General features: G+C 43.3%; 3 protein-coding genes, 1 long non-coding RNA gene, 3 other non-coding genes and 3 pseudogenes across 7 annotated transcripts in view; 8 read left to right on the forward strand and 2 right to left on the reverse strand.

Annotated features, from left to right (window-relative positions):
• LASP1 (LIM and SH3 protein 1) overlaps window positions 1–603 on the reverse strand; it is a 36,539-nt gene extending 35,936 nt beyond the window's left edge. The window contains exon 1 of the mRNA XM_006924720.2: window positions 386–603. Within this exon, the coding sequence (XP_006924782.1) occupies window positions 386–454 (69 nt within the window). The 5' untranslated portion in view covers window positions 455–603. The remainder of the gene's footprint in view (window positions 1–385) is intronic.
• On the forward strand, window positions 11–3,202 carry LOC112473200. The gene is made up of 3 exons (XR_003043963.1): window positions 11–235; window positions 1,520–1,585; window positions 2,322–3,202. It is a non-coding gene; the product is annotated as an uncharacterized LOC112473200 (long non-coding RNA).
• Window positions 1,322–1,393, forward strand: TRNAC-GCA. The gene has a single exon. It is a non-coding gene; the product is annotated as a tRNA-Cys (tRNA).
• Window positions 3,203–4,137: 935 nt separating the features above from the next.
• Window positions 4,138–4,266, forward strand: LOC112473396 (annotated as a pseudogene).
• Window positions 4,267–6,798: 2,532 nt separating this feature from the next.
• Window positions 6,799–6,870, forward strand: TRNAC-GCA. Its single transcript has one exon. It is a non-coding gene; the product is annotated as a tRNA-Cys (tRNA).
• Window positions 6,871–8,995: 2,125 nt separating this feature from the next.
• Window positions 8,996–9,337, forward strand: LOC102890539 (annotated as a pseudogene).
• A 3,188-nt stretch (window positions 9,338–12,525) lies between these two features.
• On the reverse strand, window positions 12,526–12,644 carry LOC112473353 (annotated as a pseudogene).
• Window positions 12,645–13,410: 766 nt separating this feature from the next.
• Window positions 13,411–17,358, forward strand: RPL23 (ribosomal protein L23). Its single transcript, XM_006924721.3, has 5 exons — window positions 13,411–13,508; window positions 14,064–14,147; window positions 14,440–14,568; window positions 16,997–17,110; window positions 17,231–17,358. Exons 1-5 carry the CDS (start codon window positions 13,496–13,498, stop codon window positions 17,311–17,313), a joined length of 423 nt encoding a protein of 140 aa, XP_006924783.1. The 5' UTR covers window positions 13,411–13,495; the 3' UTR covers window positions 17,314–17,358.
• Window positions 14,179–14,313, forward strand: LOC112473452. The gene has a single exon (XR_003044016.1). It is a non-coding gene; the product is annotated as a small nucleolar RNA SNORA21 (small nucleolar RNA).
• Window positions 17,359–19,588: 2,230 nt separating the features above from the next.
• The window catches only part of CUNH17orf98 (chromosome unknown C17orf98 homolog), a 2,807-nt gene continuing 842 nt past the window's right edge, over window positions 19,589–21,553 (forward strand). The window contains exons 1-2 of the mRNA XM_006924722.1: window positions 19,589–19,795; window positions 21,152–21,251. Of these exons, the coding sequence (XP_006924784.1) occupies window positions 19,589–19,795; window positions 21,152–21,251 (307 nt within the window). The remainder of the gene's footprint in view (window positions 19,796–21,151; window positions 21,252–21,553) is intronic.

The following is a 21,553-nucleotide window of genomic DNA, read 5'->3' on the forward strand; positions in this document are numbered from 1 at the left end:
ACTTGGCGCTCAGGGCGGCGGGGAGAGGGAGCGGCCGTCTCCTCTCACTCTCCCGGCCCTAGGGGGCGGGACTGCACCCCTAACCTTCCCCCAGCCTCCACCCTGGGGCCTGGCTTCCCTACCCCTCTTCCGTCCGCCCAACCCCGTGGCACAGAGCCCACTCTTCTCCAGTAGTGACTAACTGCCACGCGTGGACTCCTTGCCTTGCCTCGGATCTCCTGGTTTCCAAACTGAGGTCTGTCCCCAGAACCCCATGACACCGCCCTCCCTCCATTCTCCCAGGATCGCGAGGATGGGGCTGCATAGACCCGGCCCCTCTCTCCTCCCCCAATCCGGAGTACTGCTCAGGGATGGCAAAGACGCGTCTCCTGGTCCCGGGGCTTACCTTGTCCAGACAGTTCACCTTCTCCGTGGGGTACACGATCTTGCCGCACCGGGCGCAGTTGGGATTCATGGCTCCGGGAAAGGCTGGGGCGGGGACGCCCGAGCTTGCGCGCGTTCTCTTAACCCGGAGCGAGCTGGCGGGAGACGGCCGCGGCTGCAACTACACAGGCGTTGGCGACGGCGGCTGGAGCTAGGGAACTGGCCTCCGCCTCCGCCCTCCTTCCCCTAATAAACACAGCGGGGAGGAGGGGCTGCACCGGGGCGGGGACGCGGCGGCAGTGGCGCGCGCGAACAGGCGCGCTCCCCAGGCGACGTGGGGCTGCGCGGGGGCGGATTCCTGGGAGGGCTGCGGGGCCGGGGGTATGCGCTTAGGTGAGTCCCGAGGGTCGCTAGTGCCCCGGCACTCCCAAGCAGGAGGCGCCCTGGAGAGGCGAGCCCAGAGCCCTTCCCGCGCTGGAGGCGGCGCAGAGCGGGTCTGGCTGCACATTTGGGGCGCCCGGGCTGCTGGAGGCGGGCAAACCCCTCGCATCCGTAGAGGGTGGGGTTGGAAGCTCCCTGAACGCCCGATCGGATTCACCAGATTCGGGGACTTTCCTTTGTACCCGTCGGTACCAAGCAAGAACCTGCGGACGGAACGGGAACTCCCCTACCCACCTCAGTTAGCCTCCCTTTTCCCCCGCCCCACATCCTTTCCCACTTTTGTAGGGCGGAACTCATCCCTCGCGCCTCTTTTCAGCGTCTTGCATCCTGGGCTAATTCTTTTTTCCTCTGCTCCTCTGTCAAGCAGCTTTCCTGTGGTTCCCCGAATTCGAGCACCTTCTGCTTTCTGCTTGGCCCTCTTTCCTCTTTCGTTCCTTTCTCCTTACCTCATTTTCCGACCCTCCTCATAACCGAATCTTAGTACTCAAGGAGCCGTCTCGAAGCGCGCTTGCGGCGCGGGGGTATAGCTCAGTGGTAGAGCATTTGACTGCAGATCAAGAGGTCCCTGGTTCAAATCCGGGTGCCCCCTTGGTGGTTTTTTTCTGTCTTCATCCTGCAGAATTCTTTCTTGACTCTTACTTTTAACATTGGGTCTGAGATTAAAAGAAAACAAAAAACTATTTTCAAAAATTCCTTTCTCATTTTCCAATCTTAGTGAAAAGCTTTCGGTTTTGTTTTGTACCCAGCAGAAGAAGGAAGAATGGATATGCACACAAATCAGGTACAAATCTGTGCGTCACTATTACTGGCGCCAGAGGTGTCTGGATTTCTGTGGCCACGGGTTCTGGGGACAGAAATGACTCCCCTGAATTGGCGTTCCGTTTCCTATGGGGGTGGGTCAAGAGAGGGAAACCTACAGAAAACAAGCTTTCTCCAACTTCAACTTTATTACCGGTGACATGGACTCCTTCCCTATTGCTTATGACATGGGTAGAGTCAAAGCACTCTGAGAATATTAAAAGGGCCAATGTACACCCATAAATTCATTTTAATTTACAAAAATAAAGTTACATCCTGATGCAAACTGACATAAACTAATGTAGTGGTTCTCCAACTTGAGTGTGCATCAGAATTACCTGGAAGGGTCGTTAGAACACCCCCAGTTTCTGATTCTGTAGGCCTGGATTGGGACTGAGAATTTGCATTTTTAACAAGTTTCCAGGTGATGCTGATGCTGCTAGCCAGGGGATCACACTTCAAAAACCACTAAACTAGTAATACAAGGCTGTTGAGTTTCATAACCTAAAGGTGGGGACAGATGTCTATTGGCTGCGTCACCGACAGTATCACTGTTGGGCCAGAGGAAAACAGTTAAGTATGAAGGAAGTAAGGCATCTCCTATGACTAGGTTTTGCCCAAAAAAAGGAAAAATAAAGGAGATAAGGAGAGGCAGACTGCCTGAGTCAGGGGGCAGCTGCAAAATTTTAAACCCGGAATCTGGTTGTGTCATCCCTCAGGGGCCCAAGGGAATGCTCAAGCGCATTTTTCCCCGCCGGCTCCCATTGCTGTGGGTTGCGTCTGGAGGCTGGACATCGAGACTGAGCAGAGAGCACTGCTATCCAGTGTGAAGCCCAGACCAGAGACATAACCAACTTTTCACCCCTTTCCTGGACACCTCAAACTTACCACCTGGAGGTTAGCAGGCCAAAGGCTTGCCTTTGAGCTAATCTGAAGGCGAAAGCTGTCTCTTTTTCACCTATTTTATATCTGTGTATGTCTTGTTAAACTCTGTGATCATAAAAACTTTCTGAACTTGGATTCATTCTCCTAGTCTTCCCAATCAGAGTACGAACTAGGCAAAGTAATATTGCCCCACCCTGACACTCCATTTTTACCCCAAAAGAAAGTATAGTTAGTTTACATTAAACCAATAGGTTTTGAACAGTTTCAGAGACAAGAAGGGTTCATCGCCTTCTCCCTACCTTTTGAGTGTAGAGGTGGACTCCTCGCCACTGAGTGTGGAATACACCCTGTGCAACCACTGGGGTGGTCTCTACTTTGCAATTACGGGGGACATATGAAGGAGAAAACTTTTCAGGAGGAATAGACAAAGGGATCTTACAAAGAGTTTTGCATTGAGGGGCAGTGGAATTCTGAGTGACTGAGGAGGTGTGAGGCTAGAGAGGGGGGACTTGGATTTGAGTAGGGGGCAGGCTGGTGTCTGCAGTCAATGCTCTACCACTGAGCTACACCCCTCTGCTGGTGCGTGTTGGGTAAACTATTTTTACACCAATTCTACATTTTTTTGTACTGAAAATTTTGTTCAAAATTAGTTACTTCTTCCTAGATAATATTAAATTTACTAATGATGAGAAACAAAATTGAAAGACCAACTGAAGACATGGCCCTTTGGAAAACATGTGGACTTAGGTACCAATCTGCCTTTTCTAGCCTCAATTCTATATCCACAATCCTATTCATCGGTTTACCCTAAGAACTCAGAGAGCAACCTCTTGCTAAATGGATAGGGAATCCCGTCCCCTGGTCTCTCTCAAAATAATACAAACACCAGCTAAAAAGACATCTCCATTGAGAGATTTTTCTCTGGCTATACTGTCTTGTAGTCTCTCTTTTTATGGAGCAACTACTACGTGCCCCACTCTAGGTGCAGAACATACTTTTAATAGAAAGACACAAAGGTTCTCACTCTCACTGAGTTTAAAATGTATTGGATACAGACTGGAAACAAATACACAAATGAATAAGCAAGGAAATAGCCCAGTAGTCATATGAGAAATACTAAAATAAAATAAAATAAGATGCTGTGTTACAAGGGAGGCTACTTCAGGTTGGAGAAGCATACCTTTCTGAGCAGATGATTCTGGAGTTCAGACCTGAATGGCATGAAAGAGACAGCCCTTTGGTGGGGCCATTCCATATAGAGGAAATGGCTATTGCAAAGGTCCTAGGGCCAGAGTGGCTGGAGGAAGGTGAACAAGGGAAGAGCCATTCAAGAGAGCTGCAGAAGTAGCCAGCACTGTAGAGGGCTTTGTAGGCCAAGGTACGGAGTCTAAATTTTACTCCAAATGGATGAAAAGCCAGCATTGGACAGTTTTGAGCAGAGGGATTTGAAATCATCTCCTGTGGGAAAGATGTATAGAAAGTCAAGAATAAACATAGAGAATGCCCACAATAGAATATTATTCAGCCTTAAAAAGAAGGAAATCTTGCAATATGTGACAACATGGCTCATTAGGCTAAGTGAAATAAGCCAATCATAGGACAAATACTGCATTATTCTACCTATATGAGGTGTCTAAAACAGTCAAACTCGTCTACAGCCATGCCACCCTGAACATGCCCGATCTCGTCTGATCTTGTCTGATCGAAGAAGCTAAGCAGGGTTGGGCCTGGTTAGTACTTGGATGGGATTCCACCTAGGAATACCAGGTGCTGCAGGCATTAAAAAAATAAAGTAAAAATAAAACAGTCAAACTCATAGAATTAGAGCGTAGAATGGTGGTTGCCAGGGATGAAGAGAGAGAAATGGGGAATTGCTAATCAATGGGTATAAACTTACAGTTATGCAAAATGAATAAATTCTAGAGATTTGCTGTACAACCCTGTACCTATAGTAACAATATTGTATTGCACATTTAAAAATCTGTTAAGAGGGCAGATCTCATGTTTAGTGTTCTGAGCACAATAAAATAAAAGAAAAAGAGTGGACACAGAGACAGGTTAGAATTCCCATCACTGCTGCAACAAATTACCACAAACTTATTTGCTGAAGACAACACAAACATATTATCTTACAGTTCTGGAGGTCAGAATTCCAAAATCAATTTCATTGGGCTAAAATCAAGGTTTTGGCATGCCTGCATTCCTTCTGGTGGTTTTAGGGGAGAATCAGTTTTCCTGACTTTAAGCTTTTGGAGGCCGCCAGCCCTTTTTGACTCATGGTCCCTTCCTTTATCTTCAAAACCAGCAAGGTAGCATCTCCCCATCTTCTGGTCTCTGCTTCCACTCTTACATCTCACTGTCTCTGACTCTGATCCTCCTGCCTCCCTTTTCTTAGGACCCTTGTGATTACATTGAGCTCCCCAGATAATCCAAGATAATGTTCGCATCTCAAGATCCTTAACTTAATCACATCTGCAAAGTCCCTTTTATCATGTAAAGTAGCAAATTCACAAGGGGATTGGGGGCCCTTTATTTAGCAGACCACAGTGGAACAGTAGAGCTGGAGAGGAGTGTCGATATCCAGGTTGACCATGGAAGGGGAGCTACACATTTCCTGAACATTAGATGGCTTGGGGAAGATGAAGGAAAGAGAAAATCAAGAATGATTTTTTTTTTTTTTTTTTTTGTCCTCACTATCTGGATGAGTGGTGTGGTTTCCTGAGATAAAGAACACTAGGAAAGGAGTAAACTTGCGGGTGCCAGGCCGGGGTGGGGTGGGGTGGGATGCGGGGTATCAAGAGTTTCTTTTTTAAACTCTTACACAGAAAATAATAGAGTACAGCCTCCTATCCTCATGGATTTCACATTCTAGTATGGGGTCAACACGTTAAATTTGAGGTACCCCATAGACATTTAAGAAGAGATGTTAAGTATGCAGTTGGAGATCCAGTCAATTTTGGAATTCAAGGAGAGGTCCAGGTTGGAGATAACATTTTTGGAGTTGTCAGTGAAAAGTTGGTAGTTGATGAAGGAGGTCATTGATTCCGGAAGTGTGCTAGATTCGGCTCATGATGGTTTATGAGAACTGATGGTTACATTTTCAGGAATTTTTTAAGCCAGTTGACTTCTCTTTGGTAGCTTAAAATAGGCGGGTGGGAGTATTTGCACCTTGGGAAATCAGGACTCAGGAGCCAGTTGTTAGTTATTTACCAGCACATCGCTGCTTCTGACTGATTCTGATCTTCCCCAAAAAGGAAGAGGTGAGCTCTTCAGCTAAGAGAGTGAGGAGATGTATGAAGGTTTGAGACAGGAGAAAGTGTGTGAAATAGTCATTTCGAAGAGTGAGAAAGTGAACCTAATCAGCCAGTGGTATAGGAGTACTAGATAGTCTGCTTGAGATCGCTGGAACGACACAGATTTGTAAGCTTTCCTCCAACAATATCAAGCTGCCTTGAGTACAGCCTTGATTTTACACAATAGTTGAGTTTGGGACTGTAGTTTAGTGAGCAAGTACAACCTAGGGCTTATAGTGAACACTGTGCCAACTACCGTGGGAAATACAGAAAAGAATGCAACACAATCCTGCCCCTCAAGGAACTTACAGTCTAGTTGGAGAAACAAGATATATAGACAAAGGGGAAATAATAACTGACAGTAGAGAAAGCAAATGCCGAGTAACAGAACTGTGGAGACAGGTAGCTGATAGAGACAAATGAAGCATAGACTTTCTTAAAAATTGGTAGTGAGAAAGAAGAAATAAACAGGAAATCATAGCTTTAGGAAGGGTTTCTTTGTTTATTTGTTTGTTTGAAGGATTTTTTAATCCAGGGGAAGCCCACTGATATTTGAAGGAGCCAAAGAAGAGGAGAAAGTGACCGAAGACACTGGAGAGAATGTAGACAATGGGGCACCTCTGGTGCAGGAGCAGAGAGGGTCTTGGGAAAGACAAGGGAAGCACTTCCTTTCCTGTACAAAGCACTGGGCTAGGGATTCAATGCAGCTCAGGTTGCAAGCAGGCAGGATGGAAATTCGACGTAAAGAATCCCCAGAGATGGAAAAGGTGGTAGTTAATGTAGGAGAGAAATCCCATGGCACACACCCACAGGACCTTCAAGCCTGGGTCAAAGAGGATTTCGCTCTTTTCTTCCACCATTTGGATCCGGACTGTCTGTGCAATCTTCCCTTAGTTCTTTAGTATCATTGTGGGAAACCTGGAGCAGCTGATCATAAACACCAAACTATTGTTAATCACCATAGAGATCTGGTCAGTAAACACTCCAATTACGCTGTAGTCTCATTGACCTGGGCAAAGGGGGTATGGCTCAGGGGTAGAGCATTTGACTGCAGATCAAGAGGTCCCCGGTTCAAATCCGGGTGCCCCCTACCGGTTTCTGTTTTAAGCCTTACCAACTTCAAGTGAATAGGAAAACAAAGTAGTAGGGAAAAATGATAACATTAACCAAAAAAGTATCTTGTCCAATCTACGATGGGTTCTGGAGATACATAGCTTCGCGGATATCACATTCCAGTACTGCTGGGGTAGGTTTTGCAAACAAAAGGGTTACTGTACAAAGTAAAGTCTGTGACATTCCAGATGTTCTGTAGGTCAGTGCTGTGCCTCTGAAGAGTACCTCAAAGTGGGGTTCTTGGGATGTCTCTGAGACCCTTCCTGATAGAAAAAAAGAATTGTTTTCATAATACTACATTATTATGTGTGATATATCACAACAAATTAAATGTGGAAATGTGAAAATCCAGCTGTCATTTATTACGCAGATATTAAAGAATTTTCCAAAAGCATGTAAAGCAAAGCCACTCTTTTCATTAAATTATTTTTGTTTGGGAAAAAGAAGTTATTTTTCAGGCTTATCTTAAATGAATTAACAAGTAATTAAACATTCATAATTTTAATTTTTAATCTGGTAAATGTCAATAGATACAACCTATGAAAAGCAAACACTTTTGAGGATCCTTGACACTTTGTAAAAATGTAAAGTAATCTTCAGATGAAAATATTTGAGAACCACTGCTTAAGTAAACAGGTGGCTCAGGAGGGAGAATGCTGGGTCTGTGAGATGGCACAGGAAAAAGATAGCATTTGAGGAGATTTTTAAAGAATAGGTAGCAGATAAAGCAAGAAAGAGTCCAGAAATCCTAAGCAGTTTGGTGTTGGAGCGTGAAGTGTAAGAGCAAGGTGACAGGAGACGAGGCCAGGAAGAATGTTAAGTCATTTCAGGAAAGTCTCAGTGCTAAGAAAGTTGGACTTTATGCTGTAAGCACCAGAGGGCTGACACGGGGGTTTAAGCCACGGAAGGTACAGTCTGACCATTTAGAGACTGTTGCAATATCTTCTAAAAGGCAGACCTTTAGATAGAAAACTTTAGAAAGCAGAGTCAAGTTAGTAGATAGTGATTAGGTCTGGGAACCTGGGGGAAGAGGAGAATCAATTGTGTCCCTTTTATCTGTTTGAGACACTGGTGGTAGCACCAACCAAGAAAATGAATACAGGAAGAAGAGCAGATTTTCTGAGAAAGTTATGATTTCTGTTTTGAACATGTTAGGTTTGAAGTGCCTGTGGGGTAGAGGTGTCCAAATCACCAGTTTCATATGCAGATGCTCCTCGACATACAATGCAATTACATCCCAATAAACCCACTATAAGTTGAAAATATCGTTAAATCAAAAACGCATGTAACACTATGTTGTAGAGTATGGTTGTTTACTCTTGTGACTGCATGGCTTACTGGAAGCTGCAGCTCGATGCCACTGCCCCACATCACTAGAGCATCATACTACATATTGCTAGCCCAGGAAAAGATCAAAATTCAAAGTACGGTTTCTACTGAATGCATATCACTTTTGCACCATTGTAAAGTCAAAAAATTATAAGTCAAACCATCATAAGTCTGGGACCGTCTATATTGGCTACAGCTTAGCAGAAATATCTGGGCTGGAGATATAGACTGAGGAGTGATCAGCATATAGATGGTAACTGAAGCTATTGAGTGGGTATGATCACCCACGGAAATACAATGAGACAGTACCATAAGGAAGGAGGAGAGAGCAGTATAGCATAGTGACTTAGAGCCTATGCTGGAATCAGCAAGAATTGGGTGGCATTCCAGCTTTGCCTTTCATGATCTGTGTGATCCTGTACTCATGGCTTAACCCATTGCTCAGTTTTCTCATCTGTAAAATAGGAATAATAATACCTACATTACAGGGTTGTTGGAAGGATCCAAGTAGGAATATTCCTGTAAAATGGTTTAACTCAATGACTGGCACATATTAACACCCTATAAATAGTAACTTCTATTATTATTAGCATCATGGAAATCATGAATGAAGAGTGTTAAGAAAATGGGATAGAGTCACTGAGCTGCCGCACAGGACCCAGCGGTCTCCCCCTTAAGCCCCCTTGCTTCCTGATGCTTTGTCCCCACTGCCTGCCTTCTCCCATAGCCACCTTTCTTGGGCCTTTTCCACCAAGGAAAAGGAGTTGTATCGTATGTCCACTATCCAGAACCTCCACTCTTTTGACCCCTTTGCTGATGCAAATAAAGGTGATATCCTGCTTCCTGTTGTCACTAAGGATTCTATCCATATAAAAATTCAACAGAGAAATAGCAGGAAGATCCTTACTACTGATCCTTACTACTGCTGATATTACAATAAAAAGAAACTAATGAGGGCATTTAAGAAGAAATTTGCCTGCAATGGTACTGTAACTAAGCATGCAGAATATGGAGAATTAATTCAGCTACAGCATGACCAGCGCAAGAACATATGCCAGTTTCTCATAGAGACTGGACTGGCTATGGATGACCAGTTGAAGGTTCATGGATTTTAAGTGCTTTGGGCTCACCAAAGCTTAAGTGAGGATTTCCTTGCAATGAGTAGAATTTTCCTTCTGTTCCTTGCCAAAATTTTAAAAAACTCACAGCTTATGTAATGTAACCATTTGGGGTCTGCTTTTACCACTGGACCAGTGTAACTTTTTCATGCAATAAACAGAAAAGAAACATGCTGTCTAGTCTTGAAGCCCCTCATTTAAACAGAGGTCAAGTAGTAGGTGCCTGGTAGTGCCCAGCCTGAAACAAAGCAATAACATGATGTTTTGGCAAGCCCAGAGCCCCAAGGTCACAGATGGCTGTGTCTAGCCAGAAGCTCCTCTGCTCTGTATCTACAGTTTCCTTCCTTAAGAGAATATCACTACCTGAACAGCCTCCGGTGAAGCTGAGAGGAGAGAGGATGGGGTAAGGCAGCAACGGCAGCTATACCGCTAAAAGGAGACTTTGGTAGTCAAAGATCCCTTGGTGTTTCCAAACTGACCAGGCGGGTGGAGCTTCAGGCAGTCACCTTCCGTCTAATGAGGTGAAAGGATATCTGGCTTGCGATCAAGGTCTTTTTGACCAAACATATCCTAGCTAATCGATGTCCAAACACCAGAATGTGAGGCCAACCTTCTACCAGAGTTAAACTTTTGACAAGGGAACAAATTTCAAACTGATGTGTCAGTCATGTAGCTAGCTGTAGAGCTTGCAACTTACTAGCAAGAACTACCCAACACCATGTGATTTTTTTTCTCTTCGGTTTTAATGTTATGTAATGTATTTAAACACTTATGTAACTAAAACGTGTTTTCAGAAACAAACAAACAAAAAAGATGAGAATAGTCCCAATGTGAAATGCTGTGAGGTCAAGTTAAATAAAGACTGAGGAGTGTCCTTGGATTTTTTAAAACAAGTAGGTCATGGTGACCTTTCTCATATAACTTCAGTATATATAATTTCGAGTATAATTTCAATCAAGTAACGAGGATATAAACAGGGCTTCAAGGAGTGTGCGAATGCAGGAAATGAAGTAGAGACTGATCATTTCCCAGAACTTTGGTTTTCACAGACTATTGAAATTACAAAAAAAAAAAAAAAAGGGGCATTAGGATTTAAAGGAATATTTTTAACACCAAAAAAGATGAAAAAGCATAATCCCAGAAAAAACAAGCAGTCCTTTAAATTTAGGAAATGCAGCTTTATAGGAAACACTACATTTTCCAAATATGTCTAATTTTGCCATAGATAAATGAAAACTTCTTTACACAAGGATGCTAGCATATAAAACCATTGAGGTAAACTTCATTTGTTCAATGACCATTCAACATGTATTTATTGAGCCAGCTCCTATGCTAAGTGCTAGGGATATGCTGTTAAACAAAAAGGGCATGGACTCACCCCTTACGGAGCGTATAGACTAGTTACAGGCTAGTTAAAGACTAGTTGGGGTATCATTCAACAAATAATCATCATATATATATTTTTATTGTAATATATAGAATGAAAGAAAAATACAGTATTTTGAGAGAGCTTGTAACAGGGGGACCTGACCTAGTATGAGGGTCAGGGCCGATTTCCCTAAGAAAACCATTTAAACTGAGACCTAAAAAATCAGTAGACATAAAATACATGCTGAGGGTAAGCAGGGTAGACTATTCCAAGCATGTGTGAGTCCTATGGATATTCAGGAGCATGGACAGTATCGGGGACTAAAAAGCCAACCCTGAAGAGCAAGAGAGTGCATGGTGCAAGAAGAAGTTGACAAGGTAGAAGGATGCCAGACAAGGGCATAGTAGGCCATGATATGGACTTTAACTTTGATTCTAAAAGCAAAAGAAATCATTGGAGGATTTTCAGGAGAGTGACCACAATATTTATATTTCTAGGAAATTATCCTGGCCGTTACATGAAGAGTGAGTGGATGGAGGAGAGAGAAATAGAGGCCAGGAGATACGTTCAGAGGCTTCAGAAGTAGTTTAGGCAAGAGATGGAGGTGGCTTGAACCAGAGTGGTAGTAGAAGAGATGGAGGAAGTCGGTAGATTTGAGAGACATTTAGAAAGCAAACTGAAAAGAACCTGAACAGGAGTCTCAGATGAACACCTGGATGAATGGTGATTCTATTTATAGAGAGAGACAAATTTGGTAAAGAAGTCAAATATTCAGAAATGCATTGAATTTGGTTAAGAAGTGAAGGAAAAAGAAAAATTGGTAGCTAGAGAAGCTGGCAGGATCAGGTAAAGGCATTTTAAGAGTGTTAAGAGAGATTTATAAATTTATAGATTTATAGACTTCTTAATGTTGAAGTGCCCCAGAGCTTAGTCTATTGTCTCCTTTACCCTTCTTTGTGATATTGTCTTCTATCTAAATATACCTATATGCTGACAACTCCCAATTTTATCTCTCCTCTTCAGAATTCCAGGGTACTATGTCCAACTTGCTATTTGAATCTCATTTTGTTGAGATCTAACAACTAACTCTAACATGGCCAAAATTAAACATCTAACTCAACATGGCCAAAATTAAACTCCTACTCTTACTCCCCAAACCTGTTCCTCTCATAGCTTTCCTCATCTTGTTTGATGGCAATACCATCTTCCACTTGCTCAGACACAAAGCCTTGGGGACATTTTGACTCCTCTCCTTCTTTCACATCTCCCATATACATCCAGAATCTGATCACATCACATTACCTCTACTGCTACCACTCAAGTCCAAAACACTGTAATTTCTCCCCTGCGTTACTGCAAGAGCTTCCTAACAGATCTCCTTACTTGTATCTTACTTGTGTCCCCTCCCACGGTCTAGTCTTAACTAGAGTGATCCTTCTGACACATTAGTCAGATCATGTTTAAGACAGAGAAATGCTTCCCCATTTCAGTCTATAAATGCCAAGTCCATAATTGTATACGAAACTCTACATGACAGGATTCCATTACTTCTGACCTTCTAACCTTGTGTGTTATTTCTCTTCCTCTCACTTACTCTGCCCAGTCACACCTGGCTTCCGCACTGGTCCCTGTATTGTTCAGGCATGCTCCAGCCTCAGCACTTTTATTGGCTGATGACTCTCTGGACCGCTTTTCTTCAGACACTAGTGTTGTTAACTCCCTCACCTTAAAGTCTTTGCTGTAATGTTAATTTGCTCTAATGTCTAATGTCTTCCATGAAGCCCACTCTGACCATTCTATTTTATTTTATTTTAAACACCTACAGCACCTGGTATTCCAAGGTGATCTTCCATTCAAGTACTAACCAGGCCCAACACTACTTAGCTTCCGAGGTCAGATGAGATAGGGCATGTTCAGGGTGGCATGTCCGTAGACCTGACTATTCTGTTTTAAATTGCAATCTGCCCTACCTCACACTTTCTGATCCCTCTTACCTTGTTCAACTTTTATTTTTCAAAATACTTATCACCATCTAACATACTATATACCTCAATTATTATATCTATTATTTAATATCTAATATCCACCTTCATTGCCACCCTAGCAGAGGAGTTCCATAAGGGCAAAGAGCTTTGATTTGTTTTGTTCCTTAATGTAACCTAATGTATGACCAAGACAGCATTTGGCATCATGTAGGCGCTCAATTAATATGTACATGAATATATTGACACAAGGAAAGAAACCAAAAGAATGGTGGAGGTTGAAGCTGGGAAAGGGGTAACAAAGCAAGGTATCTTAAATACAGATGCATTTGGGAACAGGCATACATATATGGAATTATCTGTAGTGCTAGAATGCCACTTCTCAATTACATCACATTCTAATGACACCATTCAGTGCTCTTTCTCTTTTGCTCTCCCACGCCCTGTGCTCTTTGGGGACCTCCACATAGCACAGATGTTTTAACTCATTTCTCAATCTCTAGTATCCAGCGAGGTCCCTGGCACTAAGTTCTCAAAAGAGATTGTTGGGTAAATTAACAACCAAGGCGCCAGTGTTCCCAACTACTTTCAGGCTCGTAAAGAGGAGTCTTAAGGTCTCATTCGCTTCGGCAGCGCTCAACCCTATCACCGTCCAGCTTCAGCACTTACCACGTAATAAGACGGCGCCCTATGAAGCGCGTTGAGCAAACTCCTGGTCACGTGACGAAGGTGGGCGGGGCGGCAACGTTCATATCCCAGCATCCTTTGTTCCTACTTCCTTTTTGTCCTTTTCCGGTGCTCAAGATGTCGAAGCGAGGTGAGGTTTGGTTCTGGGGGATCTTTCGCCATCTGCCGTGCGGTGGCTGCTGGCCTTGCAAGGAGCGGTGGCCATGGGCAGCTGGGACGGTTTACTCTCCTCCGGGCCGGAGAGGGTGAGGAGGGACACCACGAGGGCTCAGATAGGGCCCTCGAAAGTGGCGGTGGGGAGCCCTGGAGAGCTGAGCCGGCAGAATCCGGACATGATTCTAAATCGAACACCGCAGTATCGCTCCGCGCCTAGCGCTGCAGTAATGTGGTGGAAGTTGGATTGGTAAGGGACTTGTGCGGTTCCCGCCTTGCAGGAAGAACTCCGTGCTGCAAAAGTTCGAGCCAGGTCCCTTAATCTAAACGTAAGGGTGGTAATAGTGAGGAATAGCTGTTTGACATGAGAACTGGGTGGCACATGGGGAGGGAGTAGGTGGATTCCTAGAGCGAGCGAATGTATAATGTACCGTTTCCGAAAGTATATGCGAATGAACTTGTAGTTTGAGAATGTGAAGGGAATTCTGAACCACGACTGGACAGTGACCTCTCCTGTTTCTTCTACCCACAGGACGTGGTGGGTCCTCTGGTGCGAAATTCCGGATTTCTCTGGGCCTTCCGGTAGGAGCCGTAATCAACTGTGCTGACAATACAGGTGAGACCTTCGGCTGCACCCTGCCAAACTCCCCCTTTTAAAAGCACTCATTGGGCCTTTTGCCAATGACCCACTGAGCCGTCAAGAAAGGGCAAAGTAAAACACTGCTTTTGGGTGAAGTGGCAGCATGTTGTGTTGTTTCGCTTCAATCGGTAGTGTGACAAGGTGTCCCACCTTAGGAGGAGCGAGTGTGAGTGGAGGGAGAGGCTTTGGAAATGTTGGGGAAATATTACACTGCAGAAATGCCTAATAGGCCCTCAAAAAAGTCATTTTTGTTTACATCTTTTTATAGGAGCCAAAAATTTGTATATTATCTCTGTGAAGGGGATAAAGGGAAGACTGAACAGACTTCCTGCTGCTGGTGTGGGTGACATGGTGATGGCCACAGTCAAGAAGGGCAAACCAGAGCTCAGAAAGAAAGGTGAGTAGAGAAACCCAAACCCTCCTTACCTCTTGATGGACGGTTGAAGACTTCTCCCATTATTGGAAAATGGAACAATAATTTTACCATTCTCAAGACCTCTTAAAGCTTAATTTCCTTTGAGAGGCAGTGTGAGATAAATATCTGCAATTGAGGTTCTGCTCTTGCTGTCTTAGAGACCATTCTCTACCCTATCTGGTTTTACTGTATTTCTTCTTCCCGTTGGCTCTTTAAATGTAGTTGCCACACTGAAGCCAGATTTCATCTCTTAAAAAAAATATAAGTCTTGTCACTTCTTTATTTAAATTCGTCATTGGCTTCCAATGTAAGCCGCCCCCAGCCCCGCACATCTTTACTCTGCCACCTCACATACCTACCCCTATGGAAACCAGCCCTGTCTTGTGTGACATTTAGGGTTGTCTTTTTCACTTGAGGTCTTTAATTCATTGCCGGGTTCTTGGCTACAAATGAACACGGTGGTACTTAGTAAATAAAGTGTTTTAATAGGTGGTTTAGTGCTCAGCCAGGTGAGATCACAGCTTTAAGACTTGATGTCACTTTGGGCAAGTTTTCTTTTCAAGTACAGAATAACAGATGGTATTCTTCCTTCTTTACAGCAGTTTCTTTTTTTCTGTAGGATTAACTCAAGATTGTTACTTGTCAGGTTTGGCAAGTTTGCTTCTAAACCTCTATGATAGAAACTAAAACAGGGAGCTGCTCATTACTTAATCATGCATTACTCCCCCAAAGATTTCCCCATAGATATATGAATTAAAGGGGGAGGCCTTATAGCCCTTCTGACCTGTAATGTCTTGTCTAGCTGTAGAGCTTGTTCTGATGCTTGGTGCACATTAATTTTTCAGCTCCTGAACTTTTCTCCTGTGCCTGCTTAGTCTGTCTGCCCTGGGATAGCTTGCTCTTCCTGAGAAGTCCTAGCCGTCTCTTAGAAATGCGATGGCTCTCAGCCACATGTGGCAGTTACTCCTTTTAGGCCTACATATTAACCCCACCCCTCTTTTTAGCATTTTGGTCAGAAATCTTAACTTTGTTTACCTTTAACATCCTCTTGAGGGCTTGGTAGGCAAGGAGTAAGTAGCATGTGGTTAAGCATTGATTAGTCAATATGTAGATTGGGATCTGCATGCAACTGGACAGGACAGGCTTTCCTCTTAGAACATTTGCTGGGTCTGATCTGGCCTGGGGAGCAGTCAAGGGAAGAGCAGAGTAATTGGTTATCACTGTGGGTTAGATAACAGGGTGTGCTATAGTTTATAAGTAGATGAGGTTCTACCAGAGGAGGCTCTCAGTAAACATTAGTTACCTATTGGTGTGTATCGTTGTTAAAAACTTGATCAGAAGCTGTCTACCTACATAGATAATACTTGGCTCAAAGATAGCCAAGCTCCCTGTACTTTCCACTGTCTGATCTCGAATGTGGAAATAGTAACTGTTATCCTTATTTTACAAGAGAAAATTTAAACTCCATAAGATTAACTTGTTCAAGGTCTCTAAGCTAGTATCAGTCAAGATTTAATCCCAGGTGTGTCTGACTCTAGTTCTTTCAAGTGCAGTGCATGTTTTGTTTTGAAGGTCTGGAAAAGTGTTCACTTTAGTGCACGTAGGTTTTTAAAAGTTACTTAGGACTCTGGAAAATGGTTCCTTAAAAAGTTAAACATAGTTAATTACACAGTAAATACAAGTTGGATTTTAATTACCCAACTCTTAGACCTCCGAGAGATGATTGTTAATATCTTGTATATCTTTCCTGATTTCTGTGCAAAAAAAAAAAAACTTGTAAATTTTTCGATGTAAATGAGACATCTAAAATACAGGTGATTGTCCTGTATTTTAAAAAAATTGCAGATACGCATGATCATCTTAGATGATTCTATTCTGTGCGTCTGTCATGCAGTATTTATTAATCCCACATTTTCACATATGAGATAACGTAGCGTGTATGGTCAAGATCCTGGAAATACTCGAAGTGTGTGTGTACATATGCACCCTAACAGTTACAGGGTTTTTTGGTGGGTAAATTGGTGTGTGAGTTTATATTTGTAAGACCTGAAGCATGGAACATAGTTAATTTTGACAAATTCTTGGAAGCAGTAATTTTTAGATAAAAGTATGAACTTGGAAGTTTTGATATACTGGGATGGAATAGTTCCTAATGAGTTAACAGCTTGGTCTCTGCTCATTCAATCTGGGGGATAGGAAAGCATTCCTTGTTCTGTGATACTGTGATCTTAACAGTACCCATCTCTTGGCTTAAGTGGGAAAAAGTATGGAAAGTGCTTAGCAAATTTCCTGCTTATATTCTGTCCAAATAGGAAATGTTGGGAGACTAGACAGCATGTAAACTGCTTTCTTGTAATGGCACTGGGACCTGACAAGATTAATGACTGCTGTCTTTTTTTTCCCCTCTTAGTACATCCAGCGGTGGTAATTCGACAACGAAAGTCATACCGGAGAAAAGATGGCGTGTTTCTTTATTTTGAAGATAACGCAGGGGTCATCGTAAACAATAAAGGCGAAATGAAAGGTCGGAAAGAATCCACATTGTTCCCTAGATCTTTGAGATTGGATGATTTAACTTTTGGGCTATGAGTACAACAGGCAAAGGACCTTCTGATCTTATCCATCTCATCATTCTTTTATGCAGGTTCTGCCATCACAGGACCAGTTGCAAAGGAGTGTGCAGATTTGTGGCCCAGGATTGCATCCAATGCTGGCAGCATTGCATGATTCTTTGGCGTATTTGTAAAAAAATAAAAATTATTTGTTCCCGTCGCTTGCCTTCCTGTTCATTTTTACATGTCAATCTTCTTGACACACCTAACCCTTCTTTGTAAAACGAAACTAAGTGCAAACTTCTGTGGGCATGTATTAAAAAAAGATAAACAGTTTGTGCACTTTAGTGAGTGCATACAGGACTTTTGAGACTTTTCCAGTTGCTGCTATAAAAGCTTTAGTTATTTGGGTTTGCAGTCTCTGAAATAAATTGCAAGTACTGCTTGATGACAGATTACCCCAGGTAACTGCCCTGCAGATAGAAAGCTATTTGAGATGAGGTAGAGTGTCAGGTCAGATCCTAGAAACACTCATGGAGTCCAAGGATTGATGTGAGTAAAAACCAGGTATACACATGTATGTATGCACACTTGGAGTTACAGACTTTGGGGTAAATTCACACGTTTGAGTAGATTTGTAAAACCTAGCACATGATAATTACCATATAAATTTGCTCTTGTGGAAGATTAATATCTGCAGGTTTTGTTTTGACAGGATGGCCACATAACCTGCCAATCCCTAGTTTGACAAAAGGAGATGATTATGCTATGCTAGTATAATAGGCATAAATCCTGCCCGATTCTGCCTGAAGGTATTGAATATTGAGCTTTTCTTACCAAAATGTACAAGTTGCTCTAAGCGATATTCAAGGTCTGGGAAAAATGGTTTGGATCAGTAGTCTAGCCTAGAGATGATGGAATAGACTTTATAAAATTTATTCAATTATATTTGACATACAACGTATAGTGTCAAGAAATAGATTTAAGTTCATGTTTATGTGTCTAGTATCAAAATAGTCTTAAATGTTATCTGTAAGTTGAGTATAATGCAAGGCTGAAAATTAGCATGCGGACACTAGCACATAGTCATTTTGTGAGATGACTATTCTTGTCCAAGATGAGGGATAGAATGCACCAGAACTAGAACTGATTCTCAACTAGAGTCAAAAAATGTTTCCAGGCCATATCCCAGACAAATTTGAGTCACTATGGAGGTGGGGCCCAGACATCAGTACTTTAAAACTGCTCATGTTTCCAAGGTGCAGCCAAGAGTGAAAATCAGTACTTTAGACTTAGCCAGTTTTGGTTTTAGGAATAAACAAATTCGGACATCTAAAAGATCTGGCTTCCTCCACTACCTCATCCTCCAGCCTGGTAAATTTAAAATCTAATTTGACATGAAGCCCCCAGGTCCTCCATTGAAAATGAATCATTTTTATTCCATTTTGTCAGATACATGTATGAAGTTCCTCATATGTGTATATATATGAGCTCTCTGTAGAATGATGAAATATTCTTAGAGTTACCAGGATTAGTGATTTTTGTGTATAGATATAATGCAACCTTTTCCTAATTAATATGTGTGCCTTCATATAATAAGTTAGTAAATATAAAAGAAGCCTTTGAGCCTGTAAAGTGAGGATAATAGTGCCTCGGTGTGAGGAGCAGTTTGTATAAGGCACTTTGATACGTAAAGCATCTATACAAGGGTTTATTCAAGGGGAAAATTTGGTAAGTAAAAAGTATAAAGAAGGAAATAAAAATCACCAGTAGTCACAATAAATAGAGAAAATCATTGTTCACATTTAACTGTAGCCAATCATATGTAAAATTGCCAGAGAAAAAAATATGATAATGTGTCAACCTACTGTTTTTTTTTTGGGGGGGGAGTAAATTTCTTAACAGGAAGAATACTAACTAGCTCATGAATTGAGTGGGGAGGGGGAAAGTGCCTTAAATGGACTTACTGGAAGTCAGGAGGCCTGAAGTCTGATTCTGGATTTGCCGCTAAATGGATTTAGGAAATATTCCAACCTTTCTGCGTTTCAACTTCTAGTTCCATAAAATGAGTTATAAATAGGTGCTATCTGAACTCTTTCTGATCCATTCTGGGTACATACAAACTTTTCAACGTAATTGATACAGTGGGAGCATAAAACCTTGATCTTAGGGGAAAATAGGAAGCTGGGCCGGCAGCCCTCACAAGGCCCACTTTCAGTAATCCCCTTTTCTTCCCACTTTGTCTCCTATTCTTGCATAGTCTCCTCCTACTCATCCCTCACTTCAGGGCCATGCAAGCAACTTCCCCACAGCCCTAAAAGCCTACCCCATTGGATAGGGACAATGGGGTTTGCGTCGCAGCCAGACATCACGTAACAATGCGCAGAGGAGCCCCCGCCTACCGCCCTCCAATCCTAACAGAGAGGCCCTCGGAGACGGCTGTGGTTGGGATGGCGCACTTCTGCGAGTGTCCTCTGCGATTGGAGAAGAGCTTCATCTTGGATGGAGTGGCCGTGAGCACCATGGCCCGCACCTATGAGCACTTGAGGCCCAAGCTCTGGTCAGCGATTCCGCCTTACAACGCTCAGCAGGACTGCCACGCCCGCCGTTACTTCAAGAGCCACGTGGTTCCGCCCATTTTGCGGAAAACTGATCAGGTATAGGAGCGCTCCAGAGAACCCAGCTGTCTATGTCCTCAGAGGGTGGCGCTGGTGGCAGGGACCACTTCCCAAATCAAGGCATCTCACTCCAGCGCCCACACCAGCAGGAAAGCGTCCCCAACTCACACACGTTTTCTTAAGGAAACCCAGCAGCTGGCCTAGAGGGGCGACAGGTATTGAGCACGAGCTCACTGGGTTCACAGAATCGCCTTCCATCCTTGAACTTGACAATGATTTCACTTTGGGTTTCTGCAAGACTGGGAATCAGGCTCAAATTCTCCCTCTCCAAAACGTCCTTCTTGACATCACAAACCTGCCCTTTTGGGTGCCCTCACGCTGTAAACTCTCTACAAGCAGGAAAATGAGAACACCCGTGTGACTCCAGTGAACAAGACAAAGAGAACTGTCTAGATCCGCCAGGCGCCATGCCTTCTGTTCAATGTAGTTGCAGGGTGGGCTCTTTCGCTGGGACTTGTTTCCCAAATCTCTGCGGACCTCCCTTCTCCACAGGCCTTTCCCTTCTGGGTGTTGCCCCTTCCCAGCAGAATTCTCCCTTGCAATCAAAGATTCTGAGGCTATTTGCTGATGGCTCCAATTCTTTTCACCACTTTTGCCTCCAATACTGGTGTCTATATATGTCACAATGATATGGGTATGATTTAATGAGGATTATTCATGAACAAAATCTTAATGGTTTTTGTGGTCCCGGGTGTTTGCATGTGCGTGTGTGTTCAGTACAGATATATATGGACATATCTGTGTGTGCTATGCTTGAGTGTGTACTTGTGTCTACTCATGTACTTTTATGACAGAAGGAGCCAAAGTCGGGAAGGGGGGGGAGGGAGGAAAACTTGGGTATTTAAAAGCTTGAAAATAATATAGCATACACACTTTTGAAACTTTCTATGCTCCATTTGTAAATATTTAATAGTCATCACAACCACCATTTGTGGTAGGTATTATTTTCATTTAAATGAAGATAGTTTATTGATCCTTTACTATGCCAAGCCCTTTACTGGAACTATCTCACTTAAATTTCACAGCAGCCCTCCTTTTACTGATAAGAAACTTGAAGTCCACAAAAACTGATGCATTGGCATAGGTCACACAGCTTGTTAGTGGCAGAGCTGGAATTGGAACCTGTCTGTGGACAGCAGACACTAAGTATCAAGACCTTAAGTGTCAAGCTACACTGCCTCTCCCTGAGAGGCAATAGGTCAATAAGTATATTTAATCTGTCTGGCCCTGTTACCCCTGGCTGTGACCTCTGCCCCTTCTGCTCAATAAGCCTCAGGGGAGTTTGCATTCAGCATGGTGGCTGACAGTCTTCTGTATTCTCTCCCTCACTCTCAGGATCATGGCGGTACAGGAAGGGACGGCTGGATAGTGGATTATTTCCACATCTTCGGACAAGGACAGAGATACCTCAACAGGAGAAACTGGGCAGGGGCAGGCAAGTGCCACTTGCTTTCAGCCTCCCCATGGTCCCCCCAACCAGGAAGTGGTGTGCATCCCACAGTTCCAAGAGAGAGAAACTGGGTTGTAGAAAGACCTGTTTGGGGGGAAGAGGCACAAGGACTGCATCCTCCAGCTTTTCTCATACATGAGCAGATGGTGTTACAGTGCTCTCTATATTCAGTTATTGAGCACCTACTGTGTCAGGTGCTTTTACCCTCACACCATCCCCATGGTACAGCCAGGGAAATTGAGATTTAGGGAGTTGAAGTGATTAATTGAAAAGGGCTGGGCTGGGAT

The sequence above is a fragment of the Pteropus alecto genome, unplaced genomic scaffold (assembly GCF_000325575.1).
Source record: "Pteropus alecto unplaced genomic scaffold, ASM32557v1 scaffold98, whole genome shotgun sequence".
NCBI lineage: Eukaryota > Metazoa > Chordata > Mammalia > Chiroptera > Pteropodidae > Pteropus > Pteropus alecto.

Bases quoted from the DNA above. Each gene is read 5' to 3' on its own strand.
- RPL23 (XM_006924721.3), top strand. The intron at 14,569-16,996 runs GTGAGTAGAGAA...TTCCCCTCTTAG, and splicing joins ACCAGAGCTCAGAAAGAAAG to TACATCCAGCGGTGGTAATT. The intron at 17,111-17,230 runs GTCGGAAAGAAT...TCTTTTATGCAG, and splicing joins CAATAAAGGCGAAATGAAAG to GTTCTGCCATCACAGGACCA.